The 25,446-nt window shown below is 43.8% G+C and overlaps 1 protein-coding gene across 1 annotated transcript; it reads left to right on the forward strand.

Moving 5' to 3' along the window:
- The first annotated feature begins 89 nt into the window (after nucleotides 1-89).
- On the forward strand, nucleotides 90-24,738 carry DCAF7 (DDB1 and CUL4 associated factor 7). Its single transcript, XM_034755649.1, has 7 exons — nucleotides 90-508; nucleotides 11,184-11,342; nucleotides 11,852-11,963; nucleotides 13,093-13,211; nucleotides 14,660-14,869; nucleotides 15,581-15,698; nucleotides 16,868-24,738. The coding sequence occupies exons 1-7, from the start codon at nucleotides 371-373 to the stop codon at nucleotides 17,038-17,040; spliced, it is 1,029 nt and encodes a 342-aa protein (XP_034611540.1). The 5' UTR covers nucleotides 90-370; the 3' UTR covers nucleotides 17,041-24,738.
- Nucleotides 24,739-25,446: the final 708 nt, after the last annotated feature.

The following is a 25,446-nucleotide window of genomic DNA, read 5'->3' on the forward strand; positions in this document are numbered from 1 at the left end:
GCAGGTTTCCCACCCAACGGCTGTACGGGATGCCCTGAATGGCGGTCGACTCAGCCAATGGACGCGCAGCGGGCGGGGCAGCCCGCGTGGTTTCCGCTCCTGTTGTGTGAGGGGCCGAATCCCAAACGGCCTCCGCCGCGGCTCGCAGTGTCTCCGGGTTTGGGAGCCGGGACTCGGGGCCAGGAGCCGGCGGCGCCCTCCACCCGCGTCCCCCGCTCGGCCCGTCTGCGCCCGGCTTCCGTAGGCCCCGCTCGGCGTCTCTCAGGCCTCGCTCGGACCGAGACCCCCCCCCGCCCCGCGCGCGCCTCACCCGGGCCCTCGGCCCCTCGCCGGCTGCCCGTGGCCCCTGCCCGCGCCCCCCGGCCCCGCCATGTCGCTGCACGGGAAGCGGAAGGAGATCTACAAGTACGAGGCGCCCTGGACCGTGTACGCCATGAACTGGAGCGTCCGGCCCGACAAGCGCTTCCGCCTGGCGCTCGGCAGCTTCGTGGAGGAGTACAACAACAAGGTGCGTGGGGGGCGCAGAAGGCTAGTGCGATCGCGGGGCCCCGGGGGCAGAGTTAAGGGTAGGTGGTGGGATCGCGGGGCCGGGTGGGGCAGAGTTAAGGGTAGGGGGTGGGATCGCGGGGCCGGGTGGGGCAGAGTTAAGGGTAGGGGGGTGGGATCGCGGGGCCGGGGGAGGGAGGACAAAGGGCAGAGTTAAGGATAGGGCGGTGGGATCGCGGGGCTAGGGGGAGGGCAGAGTTAAGGATAGGGCGGTGGGATCGCGGGGCTGGGGGGGAGGGCAGAGTTAAGGATAGGGCGGTGGGATCGTGGGGACAGAGTTAAGGGTAGGGCGGTGGGATCGTGGGGCATGGGGGGCAGAGTTAAGGGTAGAGCTCGCTCTGCCCCTGGCTGGCCATTACAGTCTCCTCACAGAGTGTTTTGTGCGGCGTTTCCTAGGATATTCGGTGGCAATCCCTCTTCTTTTCCCAGCACTAGAAAGTTTGGGCTGGGGTCAGTTTTCAGTGGTATGGAATACTGATGGCTTCATGTTAAAAATGCAGGACCTTGCTTCTGAAGGCTTCATTGTTGTGGGAAAGGTTTTGTAGGACACAGGAAGTTTTCCCCCATGCAAGCTCTTTCTCCGATGGCCCTCTAGGAGAGGAATCTCCTCTCTGTTCTCACAAGGTGTTCTATGGCTTCTGTATGCTCTTTCCAGATTTAAATAAGAGCATCATATTCCAGGAGCAGCCCATGTAATCCCTCTTACAGGCAATGTATTTTATTACTAGGCAGCAAGCTCATAAGTGCTATAACTTCAGCTGTTTTATATGAATATCCCTCTTAGATAAGCCAGGCTGGGGGTCAGGATGCATAGTCCTTTTGTGGATCTGTATAATGGGAAGCCTCCAAGCAGGGAAGAGTACAACAGAGTTGGTGTAGGGGAGTGGGATGGCTTACAACTTTGTGGAGAAATATAACAAGGTGGGGGCAATTTGGGGGCTGGGGAGGCATCCTCTACAATGGCTAAATTGTTGCCCACGTGGATAGCACTGTAGATGACCAGAGCACTAAGTGTGATGTGTAGTTGTTTTAACCAGCAGGCTGTATGTGTGTCACACTCACAGTTGGTGAGTTATGTTGGGGCCATGGGAGCACAAATGGCACTGAGACTGTCAACTTGAAAACCATTCATTCGTTAAAAAATTAGTTTAAAATATCTTATGACACTATTCTCTCCCTTACATTCCCATGCCAACTTTTGTCATTTTACAATTGCATTTTCCCCTTTAAATCTCCCATTTCTGTGTGAAAGACCCATACAAACAGGAGGAAACTGACTATACAGAGGGCTGTTGAATGGACTGAAAAAAGTGTGTTTCAGTTACAATAATATTAGATGTTGTAATAGCAGGCGGTAAACTTGCAGAGAGAAATGCAGGTTTCTCTTCTAAGAGTGTGGGGTGGTAGTAGGGAGGAAAATAAACCAAGTTGTGTTGGGTTAATGCTCATTTTTGGGTCGAGAGAGAGATTTGGTCTTTGTCATAGTGGCAGATAATGAATGAATGTAATGACAATTGCAGCTTCCTCCAAAAAGTCTCTTGACCTGAAACTTTCCAGCTTGGTTTCAACCCAAAGACTTTTTTTTTTTTTAAAATGCTAATTAAATCCAGTTATCTGGTTTGAGTTCTTTGGGAGGTGGGAGGGAAAACACGAACATTTTTGGAAGCCCCTTACAGTGGCTAATTCCAAAACATCTGAAAGTTAAACCTTTATAGGACAAAGGGGAAACACTCCCTGAAAAATGCAATGACAGCCATTGTGAGCATTTGTCAACAATTTTTCATGGTTTGGTATCTGAGATACCAGTGTTAACCCAGTACTTTAGTATGTTTCTATGGTAATTTTGTATTTGTGGTTGGCAAAGGGTGAGTTTTCAATGGCTTCTGCTGTACCAGAACTGTCTCAATACGCTTATCTTCTGATACTCTGTCCGTGATCTGACACTACCCTGTCAATACCATCAAACTGACCAAAATCTGAGAGGCTAAAAGAACAATGGTCTCATAATTAAATCCAAAGCATTTGATTAAAAAAGGCAGCTGCACTCTGTAGCTATATGCATGATGTCAGGTAACAATCTATTGTAAATACGATGCTCTAGCACTGCGTTTGCAAAGGACCTAAAATAAACTCAAATGGGGATTGGACTAGAAGTGGTAGGATTGATTAAAAGCACATGGGCAAGGTTCTGTGCTGTGACTCTTGACAGGTAACCGAATGTGCAGCTTATGTGAAGGGGGTTGGGGGATAAGAAGGTGTCTTTGCCATCTTTGCACTTCCCTAAGACTGGGCCATTTCTAAAGCGGCTCTAACATGTGGTAGCCTTACCTGTGTCCTGGGGATATTCCCAATTGGGCTACTACTGCCCTGCATCTGTCCCATTGTTTTCCATTCCCTCTGAGTACTGAAGAGTGGGAGACTTGCATTGTAGAATTGAAAATAGAGGGCATGATGGGTGGGTTGAAAATCTGTTTGCCTGATATTGCTGTAGAAATAAATGAAGGTACATATTTTCTTCAGTCTTTTAAAAATTGAAACAAGACCTTCAAACTTCACATTTGGCTGTTCCTCAAAAGGGATCTTGATCAAACGCTGCCAGACTTGTTGACATCATGTATAGGTTTTCAGTTTCATGGTGCTAACAAATATCAGTAGTTACCCATGTAAAAAGATACCTAATGTTGGCAGGGAGATTGCAGTCTTCATTAAATAAAACTGTAGCTGTTGCTTAGAGTATTGGTAGAGCTATTTCTTAGGCCAGGTCTACACTACCCCCCTAATTCGAACTAAGGTACGCAACTTCAGCTACGTGAATAACGTAGCTGAAGTTCGAAGTACCTTAGTTCGAATTAGTTCGAACTTACCTTGGTCCACACGCGGCAGGCAGGCTCCCCCGTCGACTCCGCGGTACTCCTCTCGGCGAGCTGGAGTACCGCAGTCGACGGCGAGCACTTCCGGGTTCGACTTATCGCGTCCAGACTAGACGCGATAAGTCGAACCCAGAAGTTCGATTTCCAGCCGTCGAACTAGCGGGTAAGTGTAGCCAAGGCCTTAGAGTAATGGTAGTGTCTCCAGTACTTTGTGTCTTTGCTCTGCATGGTCTCCGACACCTCTTCACTCTTGATTGCAAACAAAACCTCCGAGCACTGGGATGTGGTGGTGGTTACCCCACTGAGACTCTTGTGATAATGATATAATCCAGTTTGCTGAATGTTGCAAGGAAACATTTAGGAAAATGGAGGGAAGTTTGTCCTCCAGGGGTGCAGATGCAAGCTAACTCTATGGGGGCCATGCTAGTTGGAAAGTGGCTCTTTCAGATCTAGTCCATATCTATTCATGGGTATGATATAACCTCAGGGATCATGAAAGAACTTATTTAAGTTTCAGTTAAATGGAGCTTTGTAATTTGGGACTGTAAAGTACATGACCACTCTTGGTTTGATAACTGATTAGTTTCAGGGACAGGAGGAGGATAGCTTTATAGGGCAGGTCTGAAAACTGTCACACTACATGTGCCTTATCTCCGCTGGCAAATTTACTTGCCAATCACATAAGGGAGCCTAATGACCTACAAAAAATTGAGGTACAGTCAGCAGCATTTAAAGGAAAAATTAAAACTAACGTGACTTTTCATATTCGTAAATTTTAAAGCTTCTTAAGCTGCAAAACAATCTTTTTCTTAATTTTATTCCCCTTGCTTTGGGGAACATTGACTTCTCTGCTTCCCCTGTGTTTCTAATGCATTACAAGTCAACGTTGTAATGAATATCATCCATTTTGTTACTATTTAGGAAGGTAGATTTGCTGAAAGCATGCCAATAGTCCTCTCTTCCTTATTTACAAGAAAAATAAGCCTGGTGCTTTTTAAAAGATTCAATGCTCCTCATATTCACTACAGCAGAACTGCTTACAGTGGATGAAAGCAGGACAGATTCTTATCTGATTTGTATTGGATTGGATTTCTTCTAAAAGGGCATTCCTGATGCAAGATACAAAATGAATAATACAACAGCAGTTTACCCCCCAACCTTGACAGACAACATAATATAACCCCCTATAAAACCTAATTTATCATCTCCCTGCCTGAGGCAGTTCAGGCCCCACCATCTGTAGCAGTCCATAGGAATAAGTGCACTTCTTGCAGCATGCCGTGAAGGCCAACAGACATGAGTTATTTTGGACCCAGGGAGCTTAGCTGATTGCAACATCCCAAATCATTTAGGTCTTTGTAGGTTCAGACTGGAACTCAATAGGAAGCAGTGGTGTGAGCTGTCACTTGGTGTTACTCAGTGGTGGTCCTCCACACCGGTAGACTGCCACATTCTGCACCCAATACGTTTCTGGATTCGTTTAAGGCACTGTTTACAAGTGAGAGGCATGAATGATTAGCCAGGGATATAGATAGGACTCTTAATTTTTCTCCACGGTTTCAGCTTTCACTCTTTTTTTTAAAGCAAGATTTTTAGCTGTCAAAGTTGTAAAGAGACATTTCAGTCACACTTTCAAGGTTAACTGTAGTCCTAGCCATCTGAGTTTGCAGGGGGTTTGATACAATAATCAGATTATGAATTGCCCCATTTGTTTCAGTGGGTACAAACTCAGATGTCACCACTGTAAACTTTCATTACTCAAAGCATATAATACCTAGATTTTAGAGCACTTTTCATCAGTAGATCTCAAAGCAGTTAATATAATCATCCCCATTTTACAGATAGGAAAACTGAGGCATAGGTGAAGTGGCTTGCCCAAGGTGGCTGAGCCAGGAATAGAACTCCAGTCTCCTGAGTTAGTCTAGTGATCTAGCCACTAGACAAACACTGCCTACAAGAAAGGAAGTACTGCTGTGAAAATGGCACAATCTGTCTCCAGTCATCTGAGGCTAAGCCTTTACCAACACTTGGCAGGGTTAAAGAGGGATGGATTGTTTTCATTTTCTTGAAGGGGAGGCTCAGTTTTCACATCTAGGAAATGCTGATTTGAAGCAATAGATCTGCCAAGTTTTCTTATCACAATCTTCTTTGCAATCTAAACTAAAAACTAAAGCTGAGATACTGGTCAGTAACCTAGCCAGATTGTCCGCATCAATTCATACTCTCCCTGCAGCATGAACCTCGGAGTTACGATCACCACAGTTACGAACTTAGCAGTTCACCGCATGCGTCATTTGGAACCAGATGTACACAATCAGGCAGCAGCAGCAGACCCCAAAAAAAGCACAGTACGGTGTTAAATGTAAACTACTAAAAAAAGGAAAGCAGCATTTTTTTTCATAGTAAAGTTTCTAACCTGTATTACGTCATTGTTCAGTTGTAAACTTTTGAAAACAACCGTAACGGTTTGTTCAGAGTTACGAACATTTCAGGGTAACATACAACCTCCTTTCCCAAGGTGTTTGTAATCTTTCTGTTCTGTTGAGACCATCATGTGTCTGGCAAACAAGACCTTGGTATAACTAATCAGGTGAGAGACCTGGGAGGGTTCAAAGGAGGGAAGGTCTGAATACTCTGATAGGAGTCTGCCTTCCGGAGTAGCAAGATGCTCTTTTTATTGTAACAATGTTTGTCTGTTGCAGATTAGTTCTAAGCTAGAAATAACTTTGTCATATGGCTGCGTAAATCCCGTTGAATTAATTTGGCAATGATTCATTCAGTTAGGGACAAGTTGTCTTGCAATCTTACCTTCCTTTACTCATAACTTTCTTTGGAAAATTCATATTTTGAGGCAGAAGTTTTTCAGTGTGTGGTGTCTGGGGGTCAGGAGGGTTAAGATGCGGGAGCTGTAAAATCCTTACAGTTTCTTAATTAAACAGTGGAAAAACAAAAGTCTTTTTAAAAAAAGACACTTTTTTACACACAACTCAAATAGCTGAATAGTTACCTTTGGCAGGTAAATAGTACTCATTGAGAACTGTCCATAATCAAGTTTGAAAGAAAGTGGATATTAATTTACAAATAGAAGTTGGCTTTTTTGCTTGTATGCAATAGAAAACTTTGCACTGTATATCCATGCATTGCATCTAAAGTGCTCACTGATATAAGTAGTTCAAGCACTTAACTGACTTGAAGGTCTTAAACCAGCTTAGAGGGGGGACATTTAGGCCTGGTCTACACTAGGCGTTTATGTCGAAGTTAGCGCCATTACATCGAATTAACCCTGCACCCGTCCACACTGCGATGCTATTTAGTTCGACATAGAGGTCTCTTTAATTCGACTTCTGTACTCCTCCCCGANGGGGGACATTTAGACTCCAGGGATGGAGAAAAAGTAAAGAAGGAGGAAAATTTTAATGTTAAATCAGTTTCTAATCTAAAATCAGCTTCAGAAATGAACAGGAATATTGACTTGTCCAGAGCATGTGAAACTTTATTAAATATATTTCACATAAAAATTTTATAGCTATTCTTTAAAATCAAATTTATACAATTTAAGAAGGAAGGTACTGTACATCTGGGGTCAGGCTTAAGTTATGAGAGGTTACAAGTACAAGGTTCACAAGATACATACATAGGACATAACCAGCATAGACCCAGATTGGGATGTGGGAGTTTTTGAAGCATCAGTGAATAAGTGATCTCGGGTATTGCACCCATAGAACGTATTTAGAGTCTGTCAGTGTCGTTATAGCGCGTAGGCGCAGTGTGGCCAAGCTAGCAGTGCTGTAAGAATCTAAGCTCTTATTTCTTGATTACTTGATTTTTAGCAGTGCAAGCTTAATGTTGCATTAAGAAAGCTTTTTGTGTTCAGTAACTGTGTTTGACAACATAGGCTGCCATGGCAAATATACAACTATTACTCCTGGGGGAATTCTGCGCCACTGCGCATGTGCAGAATTTATGTCCCCCGTAGATTTCTTTGCTGATGGCATTAGGTGCCAGAAAAATGACTGATGGGGAAGCAAAGGGAAGCCATAAGAGCAGTCATGCGACCTTCCCCAGCAGTATGTTTTGGGTGCCCATGGCAGCTGGCAGAGAGGTAAATCACTGTAGGGTAGGGGGTGGGAATGGGGAAGACCTGGCTGGTGGCTCCTACCCTGTGCTGGGCTCAGCACTAGTCCCGGCTGGGCTGGGGAGGACGGGCCTTCCTCTTCGTCTGCACGGCATCCAGGGGTAGGTCAGACCAACCCGCAGATTTCTCCCCCAGCTGCAGGAAGCTCTGCAAACTCCCCTCTGTCCCCCCACCTCCTGCACCCATCGCTCCTCAGCTGCAGGGGAGCTGCACCGTACGGGGAGCTGCTCTCCCATCTGTCATCCATCCAGACCCCTCATACCCAGGACCCTCCTGCAGAGCTTCATCCACCCACCCACCCCCTGACAAGCCCCATTCACCCTGGACCACCCCAATGAGCCACCCACACCCGGATCTCCACCCCACTGTACCCCAACCAGCTGCACCTGGATTGCCAGTCCCCCAGCATCCTACCGTACCTTCACCTGGAACCCCCTGCAGCGTTCCATTACCGTTGCATCCAGAACCCCCTAGCAAGCCCCTTTGCATCCAGATCTCCCCTGCACCCAGATCCCCCGCTGAGCCGCCCAAACCTAGATGGTCCCATGCAGAAACACCCCCCCCCACACACACACACACACACCTGGCTCCTCCCCCGCCCCCCCACTAAGCCCCTCCACCCTTGCTGGGCTGAGCCTGCCTGCCCACACCTGGTGCACCTAATGCAGAGGGGCAGGCCTGGTCCTTGTGCTGCGTCAGGGTTGGATGCTGAGTCCATGTCCCTGGGGAAGCTGTAGAGTGATCTCCCACCTCTGTGCAGCCAGTGGCCTGTGCTCCCCCATGCCATGCTGGAGCCTCCACATTTATTTGACAAATAAAATTTGCAGAATTTTAAAATATTGTGTGCAGAATTTTTATTTTTGGTGCAGAATTTTTACGTGTTTGGTGCAGAATGCCCTCAGGAATAAACTATTGCTTAGAAAAGTTATTGTAATAAGCCTTCTCTCCACCTGAGAGCTGGAAGAAAGTGGGAAAGAACTGAGAGGAACTGAAGGGGCATGCTCCTGTTTGAGTGCCTGTTTGGGGCTGAGTATGGTGTTGCAGTCCTCTCGCCCCTGATGCCTTCAGCAGGTTGCTGACTGACCTTGGTGGGTCTTCTGTGGCTTGGCACTCCAGCCAAGCCACAAAGTCCAAATGAACCCTGCAACGGGGTGCGACTCACCACTGCAGCGCCTCCTGCTGGATGTCCCGGGGATCAGCTATGCAGTGCACCGTCTTCTGGTGGTGTCTCACCCACTGTCACCTCAGCTCCTGGACCCATGTCACCACAAGGACCGCAGCGTCCTCTTCAGGACACAGCCCTCTGGCTGTGTCACACTCAGTTCTCCCCCCTTCCAGGGGAATGGCAGTCCAGGCACTTCCTCAGTGGTTACTGGTGTAAGAGGAGGACTCAGGCCCACCCACTACTCCGGGTCTCGGCTCAGGGACCCTGTGGATGGCAGCCACGTGCTGCGTCCCCTCCCACCCCTGTCTACTTCCCTGGGCCACTTTCCCGCAGCCCCAGCATCTTCTCCACCCTTGTCTCAGGGTCTCAGCACGCCAGTAGTCACTCACACTCGCTCCCCTGATCCTGCCCAGCACTGCTCTGTCCAAGGTGCTATCTGCCCTCTGCCTGTAAGGCAGCCAGTCCTCCAAGCTCCAGGGAGTGACTGACCTGCTCTGCCCTGCTGCTCTTCTTATATGAGCCTGCCTGGTATTGAGGGGCTGCTCCACTCCAATTGGCTGTCTCCTGCACAGCCTCCCTAGGGTTCTGTTAACCCTTTATGGGCTAGTGTGGGGCAGATGCCCCACCACAAACCTCTTTTACGGTATTAGAGTCCAATAAACAGTCTGTTTGCCCTCAGAGGGCTCTGCGGCCTTTAAATTCGGCCCTTTGGTCAGGTTCCCAAATAAGCTCCATCACTTCTTGGGGTTTATACCACTTTACCTGTGGCCAGTAGGGGAACTTGGGCCCACTCACTACTCCAGGTTCCAGCTGATGGACCCTATAAACACCCATATATGGCTTGTTTCAATTAATTGCTATCTCTTCCTTGGGCCTCTTGCTATCTGGCCCCTTTAGGTTCACCCTAATCTCAGGGTTAAGGTTCTTGGATTCTCTCTTTGCAAACTGAGCTGTGCAAAGTGCAGCCAGAAAACAAACTCTGGATATACCCCCAAGTTCCTTTTTCCAGAGAGCAGCACCCTTCCTTGCCCCCTCTGGTCCCAGCCAGGAACTGAATAGCTAAGGCCAGGCAGCTCCTTTGATCTAAGCCAGCAGGGCCCTGATTAGCTGTAGCATTCACCTTTAGCCCATGGAGGACGAGGCAGAGACTTTCATTGAGCAGGCCACAAAAATACCCAGGATTTTTCCCCCCCGTGTTAAATCTAAGGCTTTGTCTACCCTGGCACTTCCGTTGTTAAAGCTTTTGTCGCTTTTGTGTGAAACACCCCTGCCCCCCGAACGACAAAAGTTCTAACAACAAAAAGCGCCGGTGTGGACAGCACTTCGTCAGTAGGAGCCACCTTCTGGTGACAAAGTACTGCCCCTCCTTGGAGGTGGTTTTATTTTGTCGCCAGGAGAGAGCTTTCCCGGTGATAGAATGGCTACACAGTGCACCTTACAACAGCGCGGCTGCAAGGTGCGCAGTGTAGACATAGTCCAATTTAGAATGCAGTGAAGTGTTTGAGAAGTTCAAATTATTCCCCACTTTGTGCCTTAATTTGTGCTTGTCAATACTAAATTTCACAGACCACCCTGCTAAAAATCTTTGATATAAAGGAGCAGAAAAATTTAAGTTTGATTTCTTTTTCCAGGTCTTAGACTATTTGTAATACTGTCACTCTGACTGCGTCACTTGTGTTGTACCATCTGCTATGATTTTTAAGCACTTTGCTGTTGGAGACCTGGGGTGAATCTTATGAATTGGAAACTGATTTAAAGTCATGTAAAGAGAATAAATATGGCACCCTAGCATGTCACTTTCATTCACTTACCTTGCTAAACCCATATTCTTAGAAAAGAGGCTTCTGTAATGCATATGCATCTACTGAAACCAGGAAGCACTCTGAGGTTTATATGTAGGAAGACTGGGCATGTTTCCTTTTTTAAATATATAAATTTTTTTGTCAATCTGAAAGCAGCATAGGTGGAAGAGAAGAAATAGCATTAATCTTTGGGGGACAGATCTGTGGTCTGGTTATGACTTTGCAACTCACTTCATCTCTCAGTGCCCCAATTTCTCCTTCTATAAAATGAAATTAGTTAATACTTTTGTACCTCAGAAGGAGCTGAGTGGTTTGGTTTTGTTATCTCAAAATGCTTTTAGAGGAGTTACTTGGTTGGCAAGTACTAGAGAAGTGCAAAATATAATGGTAGTGGTAGATCAATGACTTGTATTTAGCAGTAGATCTTTCGTGTCCTACCATAGACTGTATTCCTTAAAATTTGAGAAGGTGGAAGAGAGGAAGGTATCTTGCAGCTTGTCAAGATGAACATTGGCATTTATTTTGGCATATCATTAATAGACTCTTAATTGCTAATATAGCATTTAAAATGCAGCACTTATACACATTGTCTTAATACTGTTATATACATGGTTATTTTGCCAAGCAGAAAAGTGAGTTTTTAATTGATAGACGTTTTCTTACAGGTCCAGCTTGTTGGTTTAGATGAGGAGAGCTCAGAGTTCATTTGCAGGAACACCTTTGATCACCCATATCCTACTACAAAGCTCATGTGGATTCCTGACACCAAGGGAGTATATCCAGACCTGTTGGCAACCAGCGGTGATTACCTGCGTGTGTGGAGAGTAAGTAAATAGCCTCTTGAAAAGCACCACGTATGTGCCATTAACTGCATTGCATTTTGATCCCCTTCTCTCCCAGTCCCATTTCTTTTGAGGCACATTATCTCTAGCATTATGCTCACCAGTATTGCCGGAGGGGAAGCCAACATAGTGGATAATTTGTTCTTTTACCTACAGTCTCAAAGTAACGTAGAACCCTCTCTGAATAACAATACAATGGCTGCGAGGTATCTTGAGTATTCTAGCAATGTCAGAATTATGAAAGTAGCTTATTAAATGTGATGGCAAGTCTCAATAGTTACTTGTTAGGGGAGAGCATATGTACCTTTCTCAGTTTTACTTCAAACACTCTGAAAGCTCTTCACAATAGATAGATATTTATGGAAGAAACCAATGTCAAACACAGTTAAGACTTGAAGTTCTGAAGGCCTATGCTCTATGGGGCACCTCTTGGATTTTGCATCCAGGCCATTCAATAAGGCAGTCATTGTGTCTTTAACTTCTTCCTGAAGGTGGGTGAAACTGAGACCCGACTGGAGTGCTTGCTGAACAATAATAAGAACTCTGATTTTTGTGCCCCGTTAACGTCGTTTGATTGGAATGAAGTGGATCCTTATCTTCTAGGTAAGACTGCTGACCCATTAAATACTCAATATAAAATGGACCATTTTGAATCTAGCCCAGGTGAGTAGTGACTAGAACTTACTACCAGCTCATGGGTGTTCAGTGGCCCTGTTTCTACATCGCAAAAAACCTGCTTGCTTAAATGTCACAAAAGAGCAGCCTATGGTGGAGACTGAACACTCTCTCTCTCCTCCCCCCACCCCCCAGGAGGCATCTCCAGTTCAGGGTTGTGCACATGGTTTGGGAGTGTTCCCTGGCTGTCGCTTGTGCTCAGCCTATATGTTGAATAGAGGGTTTCAGTCTTCAAGGCTGTCAGATTGGCACCTTTTGTTAGTGTTAAATTTATACACAGACTCTTCAGCTACAATCAAATGGCTGAACTGTGCCAGATGATGTTGGACAGAACGTTGCCCCACTGGTGCCACTGCACCATGTTGGTTACAGTGAAATGCCTCTGCAACAACGGGAGTAAAACCAGGTGTCACTCTCATTTGGAGCAGAGAGCTAAATTCATTGTTTAATTATAATCTGTGGGATGGGGTATGAATACAGGATGGTGTATACGCCCCTTGATTCATAGTCAGGACCTCCACTAGCATCAGGGGGAAGTTTGAACAGAGATCAAGGGGGCAATACTTCCTTTCAGTAGTAACATTTATTCCACTGTTTCCTCTTTTGCAGCAAGTCCCACCCCGAAGGGCTTCACTACCACCCTTGTTGGACTTTAGAGCTGCTGTTCCAGTCAGTTTTGTATCGGGCAGGGGAGTTCACCCCACTGAGTCTTTATCTTAGGCTGTCTGTACACTCAGGCAGACATGATCTCGCTTTATGCTTGGTTCATCTTTGTAAGGCTTTCTCTACAGCTGTGAGGGCTAGAGAATTAACTACAAAATTTCTGCACAACCTGAGTCATGTGGGCCACACACATGTTGTGCAGGCCAGATCCAGCCTGCGATCCATAGTTTAATTCAGGCATGTCAAACATTTTAACCATAATACTTGGCTCACGCAGAGTTCTCTTCACCCAGAGATCTCAAAGCACATCTGAGACTAATCCCGTAAGTGATAAGATGACATTTCTGCAGCTCTATGTTAGTACCACCATTAACAGACACTTTTTTTGTTTCAGGTACCTCTAGTATTGACACCACCTGTACTATCTGGGGTCTGGAGACTGGGCAGGTATTGGGAAGAGTAAATCTGGTATCGGGCCATGTCAAGACCCAGCTTATTGCACATGACAAAGAGGTGATGATATTACTCTTCTTTTTTCTCGTTCATACAGTTGTCTGCATTAAACCTGTTAAAGGTCTATCGAATGAACCTAACTCCCATTTTTCTCCAGGAAAATCTGAGGATTTAGAAAAAAGACTTTGGATTCTACATTACATATCTGTCTAAAATTCAGTTGCTTGTAGCCTGAAAATTCTACATACTCGCTTTTACTCATGTTAGACGGTGACCTGCGGAATATGCTTGCTGTTTTGTTCTAGTTTGTATTAAATTGATAAAATGTTGCCAGACAAAACTTAACTCCAGTTTAAAGTTGAGAGCCATATTCGTAATTTAAGGGTGGCAAAACTTTTTAATGTTTTCTTCATTTTTAATTTTTTTTTAAAGTTTAAAGTTAAAAGAAACCTAAAGATAGCAAAACATGGAAACATACAGTTAAGGCACCCAAATCACCCTGTAGTGACAGAACCCTCTAGACTTTCCTTCTTTGTTCCTTTTATACTTGGGACATCATATCAGACTTTCTCATGCAATTACGGGTTTGTAGGATCAGGCCTGTATAGTATAAGCATTTTTCTAAGACTTATTCTAACTGCCTGTTTTTTAAACAAATTTTTTTTGCTCTCTGGCTGCATTTATGAGGGAGTGGAGCAGGGTTCTTTGCTGCCTATGCCTTTCGAAGGAAGCCTCTGTGAGCATTTTGATGGGGGTGGGGGAGAAAGGAAAGGGTTCTTCATTTCCCTGAGACTTTCTGCCCCTTTACTTCAGGGAGCATTACTAGAGTCTTTAGTAGTTTTGGCGAGGCAGGGGTGGGGCCCAATGGAGGGGATGGAATGGGTGCGGGGGGCTTTTGTACCTTTATATGAAAAGGTGTCAGTGATGCGGCCCTCGGGCCAATGTACTAGTCCTCATGTGGCCCTCGTGGTGATTTGAGTTTGAGATCCCTGTTCTACACCAAGATACCTGTGGTATTTGCTATAACTCATTGCAATTCCCTAGTAAAATCAAATGCCTGACATAGTAAATAGTTAGTGATGACACACTATTTAGATGGAAAAGCCCTCTTAGTGCATTCCTCAGACAGAGAACATATCTGGTAATAAACTGGTGCCACAATGGATCTTAAGACTTTTGTATTTTTCTCTGTAAGTATATGTAGCACATGCAGTCCAGCTATGTAATGGTGATATTTTTATTGGAGAGGAAAAGGCCCAGATGTAGATAATGAAGAAGCTGGCACAGCTGTGTGGTTAACACTCCTAGCATGCTCCCATCTCAAACTGCCTAGAGAGCAGTGCTGTCATTACTTTGACATGCCTGTGTGCTGTTCTTGTGTTTGCAAACACTAACTGGTGGGAGGAGGAGGAGGAATTAATAGGGCACGTTCCTTGAAAATGGAGAAATGGGAGCCAAAATGAATGTTAAAATAATGCCATGTTCTTATCTCCCCTATCACTGAGCAGGTGTATGACATTGCATTTAGCCGCGCGGGTGGCGGGAGAGACATGTTTGCGTCAGTTGGCGCAGATGGCTCAGTGCGGATGTTTGACCTTCGTCATCTGGAGCACAGCACCATTATCTATGAGGATCCACAACACCATCCGTTGCTGCGTCTCTGCTGGAACAAGCAGGATCCCAACTATCTTGCAACAATGGCCATGGATGGTATGGAGGTGAGGCACTGAGCATTTGCCCTATAGGCTGTTGGACTTTTTAGATGGGCTTACTGATTAGTCAATGTTTGTAAAGCATGTTGGAGGAGAAGAGGACTACATATGTGCTTAATATTGGGTATCTGGGACAGGGCTGTAGATACGGATTGCAAGAAGCCCAGCTTCTGAGAAAAGTATTGGAATGAGTTATTCTATGGAGTTGTTCACTGCATTGTTCATTTTCCAAATGTATTGAAGTTCTCATACTTGCTGAATTTCACTATTAACACTTCTTTATAAAAGCCGACTTGATTTCATAGGGCTGTATACTTATTTGCAGCTGTAGGTGTTGGGATGCTACAAACTTGAGGAGTTGAAAGGCTCCTTTAACCTGTAGCTGATTTTGAGACTGGTCCTTATGCCTCTGAGCTGATACTCTTAAGTTCCATCTTGCTTCAGTGACGCCAAAAGGCACTGTAGATTTTTCTTTAGTTCGACATCACCAGTACTCCTCCATGGAATTGTAACTTCATAATTCACTCTGCCTGTGTTACATATTACACAAGGTGTACAGTGATTCTCTAGCTGCTTTCAAAACAGCTTTTGGTCAGTCATGTGTGTCTTTAGAGACAGTGCTGTATTTATAACATTCTGCCAAAGTGTCTCATTTTCTTTTGGTGTTTTTTTCTGCAGGAAACAAATGAATAAACATTTTTACTTTTGCTTCTGAAGGTGGTGATTCTAGACGTCAGAGTTCCCTGCACACCTGTTGCCAGGTTAAACAACCACAGAGCATGTGTGAATGGCATTGCCTGGGCGCCTCACTCTTCCTGTCATATCTGTACGGCAGGTGAGCATGGGGAGAGATCTGTTCTCCTTCTCAGCTCCTCCCTCTTTGGTCTTGTCCCCCAGGAGCTTTCTGAATGTATGAACCTCTATCCTGGGACTCCTGCAATAATTTCCACTACCTCTAATCTCTCCAGCTCTTTGAGCAAAAAAAAATAAGACTAGGGCCGTAGATCTATCCAGCTGTCATAGGTGCTCATTTTATTACCTCCACCATTTCCCAGAATTCTCCAGGGAAACTGAGAAGCTGCTGCCTCTTAAGCAGTTTGAATATTGGGCTGTCTCGCCTTGAAAATGAGGGACTGTGTCCCAATGTCTGAACTGTGAAAGAGGCAACACCTTTCTTACGTCATGAATGTTGGAGTCATTCATTAGCTTTAGGTGCATTCCCTAACAGCTAACCACTTTATTCAAAGGGCTGTTTTCTCTCCGTGTAATAAAACTATAGTTGCTAACAGTGCTCAAATTCTGCATTTTTAGTTTGTGATGCATTTAGTGTTGCTATTGGCTGAATATTTTGTGGAGGGCCCTTTTTTTTTTTTTTTTGCTGAAGGTGTAATATATTTGCACACACAGTAGAGAGATTCAGTATATGGCTTCTTAACATCCATTAGACCATGCTTTTGGTTTTGGCTAAGTGTGTGGGCTCTCATGTAAGTCACTGGGAGCTGTGCACCCATGTCTGTGGTCAGAAAACTGTATGAATTTTCTAAGAAAATTGGGCAGATCTCCTTGGACACAAAGCTTAAAACCATGCAAGTTAAAGACAGGAAAGGTCTCTTAGGTTCCATCTAGTCCATCCCCTTGGCCAATGCAAGATTGTTCCTGCCAGTGTATATTCAGTGCTTTCTCCAAGTGCTGGTTCTTAAATGTGCCTATCGATGGTGCTGCCACCATTTCCCTTGAGAGTGTATCAAAGATGTGTAGTGATCTAAAGAGCTATTCGAGCGGGGTTATGGTGGAGTGGAGTTTTCATTTTATGTGATCTTCGTTTCCTCCATATTTGGGGGAATTGCCCAACTTTACTTTTTTTTTTGTTTGTTTGTTTCATTTGGACTTCTCACTCAGTCTTAAAGGCAAGCTAAAATACAATATCCCTCCAACTAGCCATGTAAATATGCCTCTACCTATTTCCGAGATGATTGATTCGAATTCTTTCTTACCGGTTTGTAGCGGATGATCATCAGGCTCTCATCTGGGATATCCAGCAAATGCCTCGTGCCATTGAGGACCCAATCTTGGCCTACACAGCAGAAGGGGAAATCAACAATGTACAGTGGGCATCGACTCAACCGGACTGGATAGCTATCTGCTACAACAACTGTCTGGAGATCTTGAGAGTGTAACACTATTGGTCTGTGGCAAACTGAGGCAGGGCTTTATAACTTCCCCTCCCCTCTAAAGTAAGAACAAACATGTTTCAAGTGGCCAGTATCTTTTGTTGCTTTGCATCTACTGTTCCAAGAAACTGTTGCAGGAGTTAATGGCAGGTGTCGGCTGTCCCTACAAGACTCAGAAAACGAAGGGACGCACCCAGCCTCTTGGACCTTCTGGGTTTTGATTTTAATATTTTTCTCAATTAAAAAGTTCTGTATATCTGTTTGTTGACTGTGTTAATGAGCATTACAGGCTTTAAATGACTGTTTTAAGTTGCTGCATACGTCCATGTGTTTGTCAGCCAGCAGAGGCAGCACATCCAATTAGTTTGATAGATGTAAGTGCAAAACTAGGTGGAAAGAAAAGACATTAATATTAACCACCGCCTTTGCAGGAATTTTTAATCATTCCTGTTACTGTCCCTAAACCGTTTGAACGTTTTTATATATTGGACTAGTTTCTATTAAGTAGGCTCTTCACCCCAGTTCTTATTTTTGACATGTGATCCACTTCCATAAGCCCCAAGCAGGATCTGTTGATGATGATGATGATGATGGGTCATGAGCATCATTGTAGGCTTCCTAGCAGTAAAACTGTTGCTGTTGCCTTGGCTATGTGCCCCTGACCATTTGGTGAGAATCGCTTGGTGTGGTGAAGTACCATTACTTGTCGCACAGGTCTTTCATTTGAACTGATGCTAGAGGCAGTTGTTACTGTGGTGGGCTGTCAGATCATCACTGAATTATTGAGTCTCCCACTGCTGTATTACTTAACTGAATGGTGACAAGATTCACAGAGAAGATACTGGCATGACTAGAGCTATTTTTGAAAACATTTAGTAAAAAATGTGACTTGTAATGCATTTTGGATAGACACTTCCAGTCAAATGGTTCCTCTAGAAAGCTTCCTATCTGAACCAAAATAAAATGGTTTCACACCTTCTAGCTTACTTGATTGGCAACTGTAATTATAAGCAAAATTCTGTATCTAACCTATCCCTTGGAGTTTCTTTTTGCATTTGGCTCGTCTTCCTGGGAGTTCTAGAAAGTGAACGAGTGAAGAGCTAGCTTTTGTTCCTAAGAGCAAGGAGAGAAGCATTAGCATTGTACTGTCAGATCTTGTTGGATGACTGTGATAGAAGCAGTTAGAACAGCTGGTCTGCTGTCCAAAGGCAAGTCATGCCCCTGTAAAGGAAAGTTTCCTAAAGTAACATACAGGGTTGGGTCTAAATTAAAAGAAGTTGCCCAATGTGTGTCTCAAATGGAGACCTTGTTTTGGCTCTAGTTGTCATTCTTAGGTACTGCAACTCTTGTAAGAGGAGCAGGATAGGTATGCTGTGCGGGGAGCCTTCTAGTTTCATCCAAGTTCCCTTTCTGAAGTGGAAAGGTGAAGGAGAGCGAGGCCGACCCTCTGTCACCATGATGCTTTATGCGGAGGGATAGCAAAATTCTTTCATTGTCTTAACATGGCGGGTAGTTCGAATGATGTCGTTTTCTTGTTTTGATCAGCTAACTGCAATACCCTTCAAATGAGAAGGTGACACACTGAACACCCCACTGGTGAGGTCTAACCATCACCTTGTTCTGTAACAATAGACTGAGCTGATGAGGTCAAGATCCAGATCAGCTGACCCTGACTCATTACTTTGAGAGACAATCTTGATATTGAGTGAAAACCAAAGGTAGCATTATACATAAAAAGGCAAAATTTAATTTTTTTTCTAAGAATATTAGGTTTCCAATTTGAAGTAGCTTCAGTTACATACACCTTCTCTCCCAAGTCCCTGGCCAACTCTCTTGCAACCACAGGTTTTTATTTTAAATGCTCTGTCCCTCTTGTTCTGAGACCCAGACAAACAGGGAAGACCGGAATGAGTCAATGAAACTAAATGTTCAGCCTGCTGTCAAGTGCAGATTAAAATTGAAAAATAGAGATGTCTGCTTTTTCAATTAGAATCTTAGATGTTTCTGGTAACAACAAGCAAAAATTATCCTACGGGTGACTTTTTAAAAAATAGAAAACAGAGTATGCGAAAGCATCTTATTCATCTGATCACCTCTCATTCGTGACAGATATTTACTCCCGTTAACAGTGCAGAGCAAACGCGTCTCTGGGAGAATGAGGCACATTCTGTTCAGTCTCACACATTGTCAATAAAATTCATTAAGTTCCAATTGCAGAATTTTTATTGATGGGTGAGCCATAAAGAACTGTCTGGTGTTCAGATTCCTAGCATGGTTGCATGTTCCGATTCTGGCATGGTTGCCAGATAGCTTACACATGCATCTCTGGTCTGCCAAGCGAATTTGCTCCAGAAATCATTGATCCACAAGTGTGGAATCACCCATTAAACTTGGGCACTCTTCAAAGTAGAGCTGCGCCTTTAAAGTTAAACTTAAATATGCAAGCATGTTAGAAAATGAAAGTTGCGTTTCTCATAGCAACATTCATTTATATGGTGTAGGCTGCTTTCATTTAGATATACTTGTAACAATAGTACATGAAAAATTCTTGCATGTGTATCTAAATACAAGTACTAGGCACAACGTAAACAAGCTAATGCCAGTGAGAGAAGCGTAAACCTTTTGCTTCCTGACTGTGCAAACTAAATGTGTTTATATAACATTGCAATAAGTTTTGCATTTCATGTTTTGGGGAAGTAGGGTTTTGGGGGAGATGGGGGGAGGACTACTTTCATAATGTTAGTATTTAAATAGTCCCAGTTAGGCTTTGAAGTTTTATTCTGTTGATGTAAATTGTGTGGGTAAAGGTTGCGTTGCTGCTGCTTGGCTGCAGACAGATTTCCGCAAGGCTGAGTTAACAGTGTAGCTGAACATCTGTTTCTAGCTGCGGTCTTCAGAAGGAAAAAATGATAGCAACGTAATGTTCTTTAAGCTGAACGCTTTTTGCAGAACTACAAAGAATGTATCAAAAAAGGTGGATCCCATGATCTTAATAACGGTTTCTTTCTTGTCCACCATTTTCTCCAGTCTGATCTTGACAGGTTCATGTTTCAATGAGAAACTTAGTTTCCTGCAAACTGTTTATGGTCAGGCCAGACACTGAGCTATGTGGCTTCTCTGCCCACTACAAGCTGTATTAGGCAGAATGGTATTGACTCTTCTCTGTAGATTGTCGGAGAAAAACACAGTTCTCACTTTTTGTTTGGGTACAGCAAGTCAGATGCTTTATTTCTCTCACATCTTGTACTATGCCCATTACTGTGATATCTAAACACCTTTTAAACCACACTCTTCCTCCCACCCAGCTGAGCGGTGGTCATGGAGGACAAGTCACTTGGAGACGTTTTAGTTGATATAGTGAGAGAGAACTCTTTTTTTGCATTAAGGAAAGGGAATAAACATCCAGCTGAAACAGCCAAAGGGATTTTCCTCAAACTTTCCAAAAATATAATCCCACCTTGACTAAGAACAGAGTTTTAGACCAATGAGAATTGAGCATTAAGAGCATGTGAACATGAGACTAAATGAGTACACACAACTTCATAGCTTCCGTTACCAGCAGAAGTGGTTCTGTTATGTGTACGGAGGAGACCTCCGCTTGGGGGCCTTCCTCCCTAAGATTTCTTGCAGAACGTTTGTGGCTTTGTCTATAGCGATTAGGCTTCTGATCCAAAGGTCCTTGCAATGGAAGCACCTGCTCGCTTGGCCAGCTGGACTGCTTTTGGCTTCTTTACTTGCTTTGGGTCATGTCATGCTGTCATTCCATAGGTGGAAGCCAGGGGACATTGAGGGCACAGACATGATTTGTTTTCAGAAGTCATTTGGTAGCTTAATGAGCATTACTGAAAATTACCCCAAACCTTTCTAGATAAGGAGTTCAGTAATCCAAATGGCATGTCCATCTAGGTAAGGAAATGAGGCTTCAGTGCCCCCGCCTTCCTGCTCTCACAAAAGGGGCAATGAGGGAGGAGTTGAACTGTCCATCAGCTCATTTGTTTGCATGGCAAATTAACCCCCTTCCCCGAGAGGTATTTGAGGCTGAGGGTTAATGACCAAAAAACTACTTAGCAGCAGATTCCACCCGCTGAATAGTCCAATTAGACGTGGAAACCTTGCACGTTCCTTTGTGCTGATGAATTTAAATACCTCAACCCCCCTTACATTTACCTCTTGCCAATCTCCATAAGCATTATTTCTTCCAGAGTTAGTGGAAATAACTGGTTCAGTGACTCATTTTGTTGGTGGCTTCTTAAATGATTGCGAGACTATACAGAGAAACTGCCTTTACATTTTGTGTCGGGGTGGGAGAATAGAGAGGGAGACCTTAGACCAGTGGTTCATAACCTGTGGACCGCTTGTGGCCCAATCAGCACACAGCTGAGGCCCATGTGACATCCTCAGAGCCATACAGGTAGTGTGTATATATATTGTGTGGGTGCAGAGCACATAACACAGAGAGAACTGCATGTGTGGCCCCCAATGGTAAATGGGTTGAGAACCACGGCCTTAGACCTTTCCCGAAGCATCAGTGAGCTTGGCACAGAAGTGAATTTCGTAACGGGACTGAAGTGCCATTTCTCCTCCAACTTCAGTAGTTTTGTATCTTTTCTCTGGCTAACTAATTCCAGCCATTGGGCTGCATTTTAAAAACCCAGTTGCCCGGGATACCAACTATCCCATGGGCAGCTAATATGTTTTGGCTCCCAGCCCAAAGATGAGGTGAGACTCTCAAAGCTAGCTGGAGGATGAGCCAGTGCATTTGTATGTTAAATCTGTATAGCACTGAATTAAATCAGTCTGTGGTAGGTTGCTGCAACTAAACTTGCCCTGCTATGTGCTAGGATTTAATAGTCAAGGTTGCCTTGACAATCTCTTGAGTAAGAAATTCAGTGGTCTCAAAGTACAGAAAGAGAAGAAGTTGATACTGCAGATTGTTCCTTACTTTAAGGCCCCCTGGGTACTTACGGGAAGCAAGGCCTTGCTTCCCATCAGAATCAAAATTCATGATCCCTTCAAAATATAGTTGTGATCACACATCTGCATTGCTTCTAATTACTTTTTTTGAACACTGGATAACAAAGGTCAGCAACCAGAATAGATTCATTGATGAGATGATAAATCCACAGCCGTGTGATCTGTAGATCGTTTCTTAATTGGGATTCGATTGGAGAAATGTATGTCTGTGCTAATGTATTGGCATATACCTACATTTTTTTGGACTTTTGTTTTAAAATATAAGTTCTGGAAGCTGAGCACGCCGGTTTACGCGCTCTAGATGGAACTTTAGCAGGTGTATTTTTGTTAGGGTTAGGAATGGAATAACCTTCCTACCTCAGTCCTTTAAGGCTGGCGTTTGACTCTGAACCCTGTGTCTGATTAATAAAATCTTAAATACAGCGTGAGAGTTTCCTGACTGTTGCAGTTCCAAACTGGCTCTGGTTGGCAGCACATGGGGACCTTTTTCACGCCAGAACCACCTGAAAAGCAACACCAAAAATGCGAGCACTTGAAAATGCTGTTAACACTACAAACTGTGAGGCTTTATATGCCGATGACGGCATGATCCCGTAGGGATCTCTCAAGCACTTGACTTTGCCTCTTGCCCAAACACAACTTTGTTTTGCTTCTTTTGGGTACTTTTATTATTGCCTAGTTGTGTTTGGGAGACCCTGGAATTAGGTGCCCTTTCAAACATATGGCAGTAATGATAGGTGGTTTGGGTAGATAGTTATCTTGGGATGTAGGTGAATTCTGCAGTCTTTGTCAGTTCCATAATGTCAGGAAAATTGATGCAGCTTTCTGTGACTTAAGATGCAGAATTCAAAGATCTTTGACTATCAAAATTCCTTGGTACTGACTATCTTAACCCTTTCCGTATACGCAGCACAGGCAGAAACGGATAAATCACAAGGTGCAGCTCCGTGCACAGTAGGGCTGTACAATTGTTTATACCTCCCTCAAAGTATTGAAAGAGTTAGTCATCCCACTACTGCCACACAAAATGGTTCTGCCACTTCAAACCCAAGGGAAGCATTATCCAGTCAGTGGACAGTTAAGGTATCTCTGAATGACTTCAGTTGCTTTTCACTCCAAGGCCACTGGTTCAAATCCCAGTCCAGGCATTGTTCTGATCCGTGGTCTGTATGAAATGAGGTTGTTTCCAGATCTGGTTCCTAATGGGCAGGAGTACATTTGGCTCTAGATGGGCCCCCTTATTAATGTCTGCAGGGAAGCCTATGGATTTAATGCTAGGTGGCACTTAAACAGCACTTTTCCATGTTTGCTTGGCAACCAAATTTCCCTAGGAAAGGTCGCTCTAAGTCATAGGTGAGGTACATTGGCAAAGGTAGGGGGAGTGAAGAGACTTGCACTGCCCGTGCTGTAGCCAGAGGGTCTCACTCTCTAAGGTTTTTGATCCAGCACCTTTCACCAGCACTGAAATAGTAACAAACGTGTGACTAGACACCAGCTTACCGGGGTGCTTGTCTGGCAATTGGAGACAGAGCATAGAGGCAAGAGCAGTTCTAAGAGGAAGTTGCACACTATTGCGCTAGACTTCTGGACAGCCTTTAGTCTGCCCAGTATCTCCAACTGCCTCTTCTGGCGCATAGATACCATCAATCTAGAATTTCCTTGCTGGTGAGGAAAATGACCTGCTTGGCTTCCTTTTCAGATAAGCTAATAAAGGACAATGCTGAGGTTTTTTTTTATTTTTATTTTTATTTTTGCAAGGTTCTGCAGCCACAACAAACGACAGGCCCTGGTTCCATCTCTCATTCATACACAGCGTCTTAGAATGTCCATTTTCCTGTTTGTAAAATATGCAAGTTTCCTTCTATGCGAGAGAGAGTAATTGGTCAGGCAAATCCAAATGAAGGCGCACACAACTTGCTAAACAAAGGGGGAAGGACTCTGGCAGTAAATAGTACTGCTGTGAAGCAATGTTATTTCGACAACCTGGTGAATATGAATTTGTGGTATCTGCTATTTAAAAGGAACTTTTTTTACTTGGGTTGCCAGCAGTGTACAATGTAATGAATAAATCTGTCGAGATGAAGCTTTTTTTTTTTTTACTACTAGTAATTAAATAGATGTTCATTTTGTTATGTGTATTCCCTTCTGCTGTTCCCCTTTAAAGTCCCATTGTGATAACTTCCTGAAGGTGTGATCTTTGTAGCATGATTGTACAAACATACATATGAAATCCCAGATTTCTTGTTCTCACTAAAATATGTTAAAGCAATAGCGATTTTACTGCTGTCATGCGTAGCCTAAGGTGTTTGCACACTTTTTTCCTCCCTCTTTCATATTGCTTGAGATTTGCAACTTTGCTACTATGCTTTACTAGAGGAATCCTAGCATCCCATTATCGGGCAGATTCAGACATGTTGTTGCCACAAGTAACTGCAGTGTCCTGGTATTCCTTTTTTAATTATTTTTATGGAGAAACCATATAAAAGGTTTTGTTACAGTGGATTTTAACACCTGAACCCTGGAACCATATTATTGAAACTCTGTAAATTAAGTCAGTCTTTTATGAAACCGCTTGAAAGTGGACTGTTGCATCCTTTTATGCTATTTCCTGCTTCCTATGTAGTTTTATTCAATTTTTTAACCTTTTTAAGTTTCAGCCTCCTGTGTATTAGGTACAGTATTTTCTGCCTTTCATACTTTGTAATAAAAATTGAACATTTATAGATTGAATGCAGTTTGCTGTGTGGTGAGTTAAAACTGATTGCAGGTGAGCAGGAAAACTGCTTAAAACATGTTGATTTTGTTTTGTGCCTTGTTGCAGGTTCACTGATGTGCAGACAAAGGGGTTATTGGTTTATATTTTCCACGGACTTCCTAGGCTAATAAAATTCAATGATCATCTTTGTTCTCATGTGTCTAGTCCCAGACAGAACTTTACCAACTCAAAGTTAAGTTTGCTAGTAACACGTTACAAAAACTACATACAAACAGATCAGTTCATAGAACTACATTTGAAAAGCACTTAAACCTTTATCTAGGTTACCTTAACTGATCATTTCAGTGCTTTTCAGGTAATTATTTTTAAAATAAACTTAAAAAAACCCCAAAACACGAACACTTATTACCCCGGTTCTTTGGATTCTCTTTTCATTCACAATTCTGGTCTCCATTAAATGGCACTTACTGGCAAATTATTATTGTGCATTGAATCTGTCTCTAGTGATCAAAATAAAGGGTGGCAGTTGGATTATTTTTAGTTCAAATGATGACATGATCCCTGAAGTTTTAATCAGTTGTAAATTTAGGACAAAATCATCCTACAATCTTAATTGTGGAAAGCACTGTTCATTAACTACTCAGTCCCTCCAGTTTTATTGGCTTCTGAAGAGGCACCCTGCCTTCTCAGATGGAACCATTTGTTTTCTGTAATCCTGATGG

The sequence above is a fragment of the Trachemys scripta genome, chromosome 23, assembly GCF_013100865.1.
Source record: "Trachemys scripta elegans isolate TJP31775 chromosome 23, CAS_Tse_1.0, whole genome shotgun sequence".
Classification (NCBI taxonomy): Eukaryota; Metazoa; Chordata; order Testudines; family Emydidae; genus Trachemys; species Trachemys scripta.

Bases quoted from the DNA above. Each gene is read 5' to 3' on its own strand.
- DCAF7 (XM_034755649.1), top strand. From the start codon at position 371: ATGTCGCTGCACGGGAAGCGGAAGGAGATCTACAAGTACGAGGCGCCC. The intron at 509-11,183 runs GTGCGTGGGGGG...GTTTTCTTACAG, and splicing joins TGGAGGAGTACAACAACAAG to GTCCAGCTTGTTGGTTTAGA. The intron at 11,964-13,092 runs GTAAGACTGCTG...TTTTTGTTTCAG, and splicing joins AGTGGATCCTTATCTTCTAG to GTACCTCTAGTATTGACACC.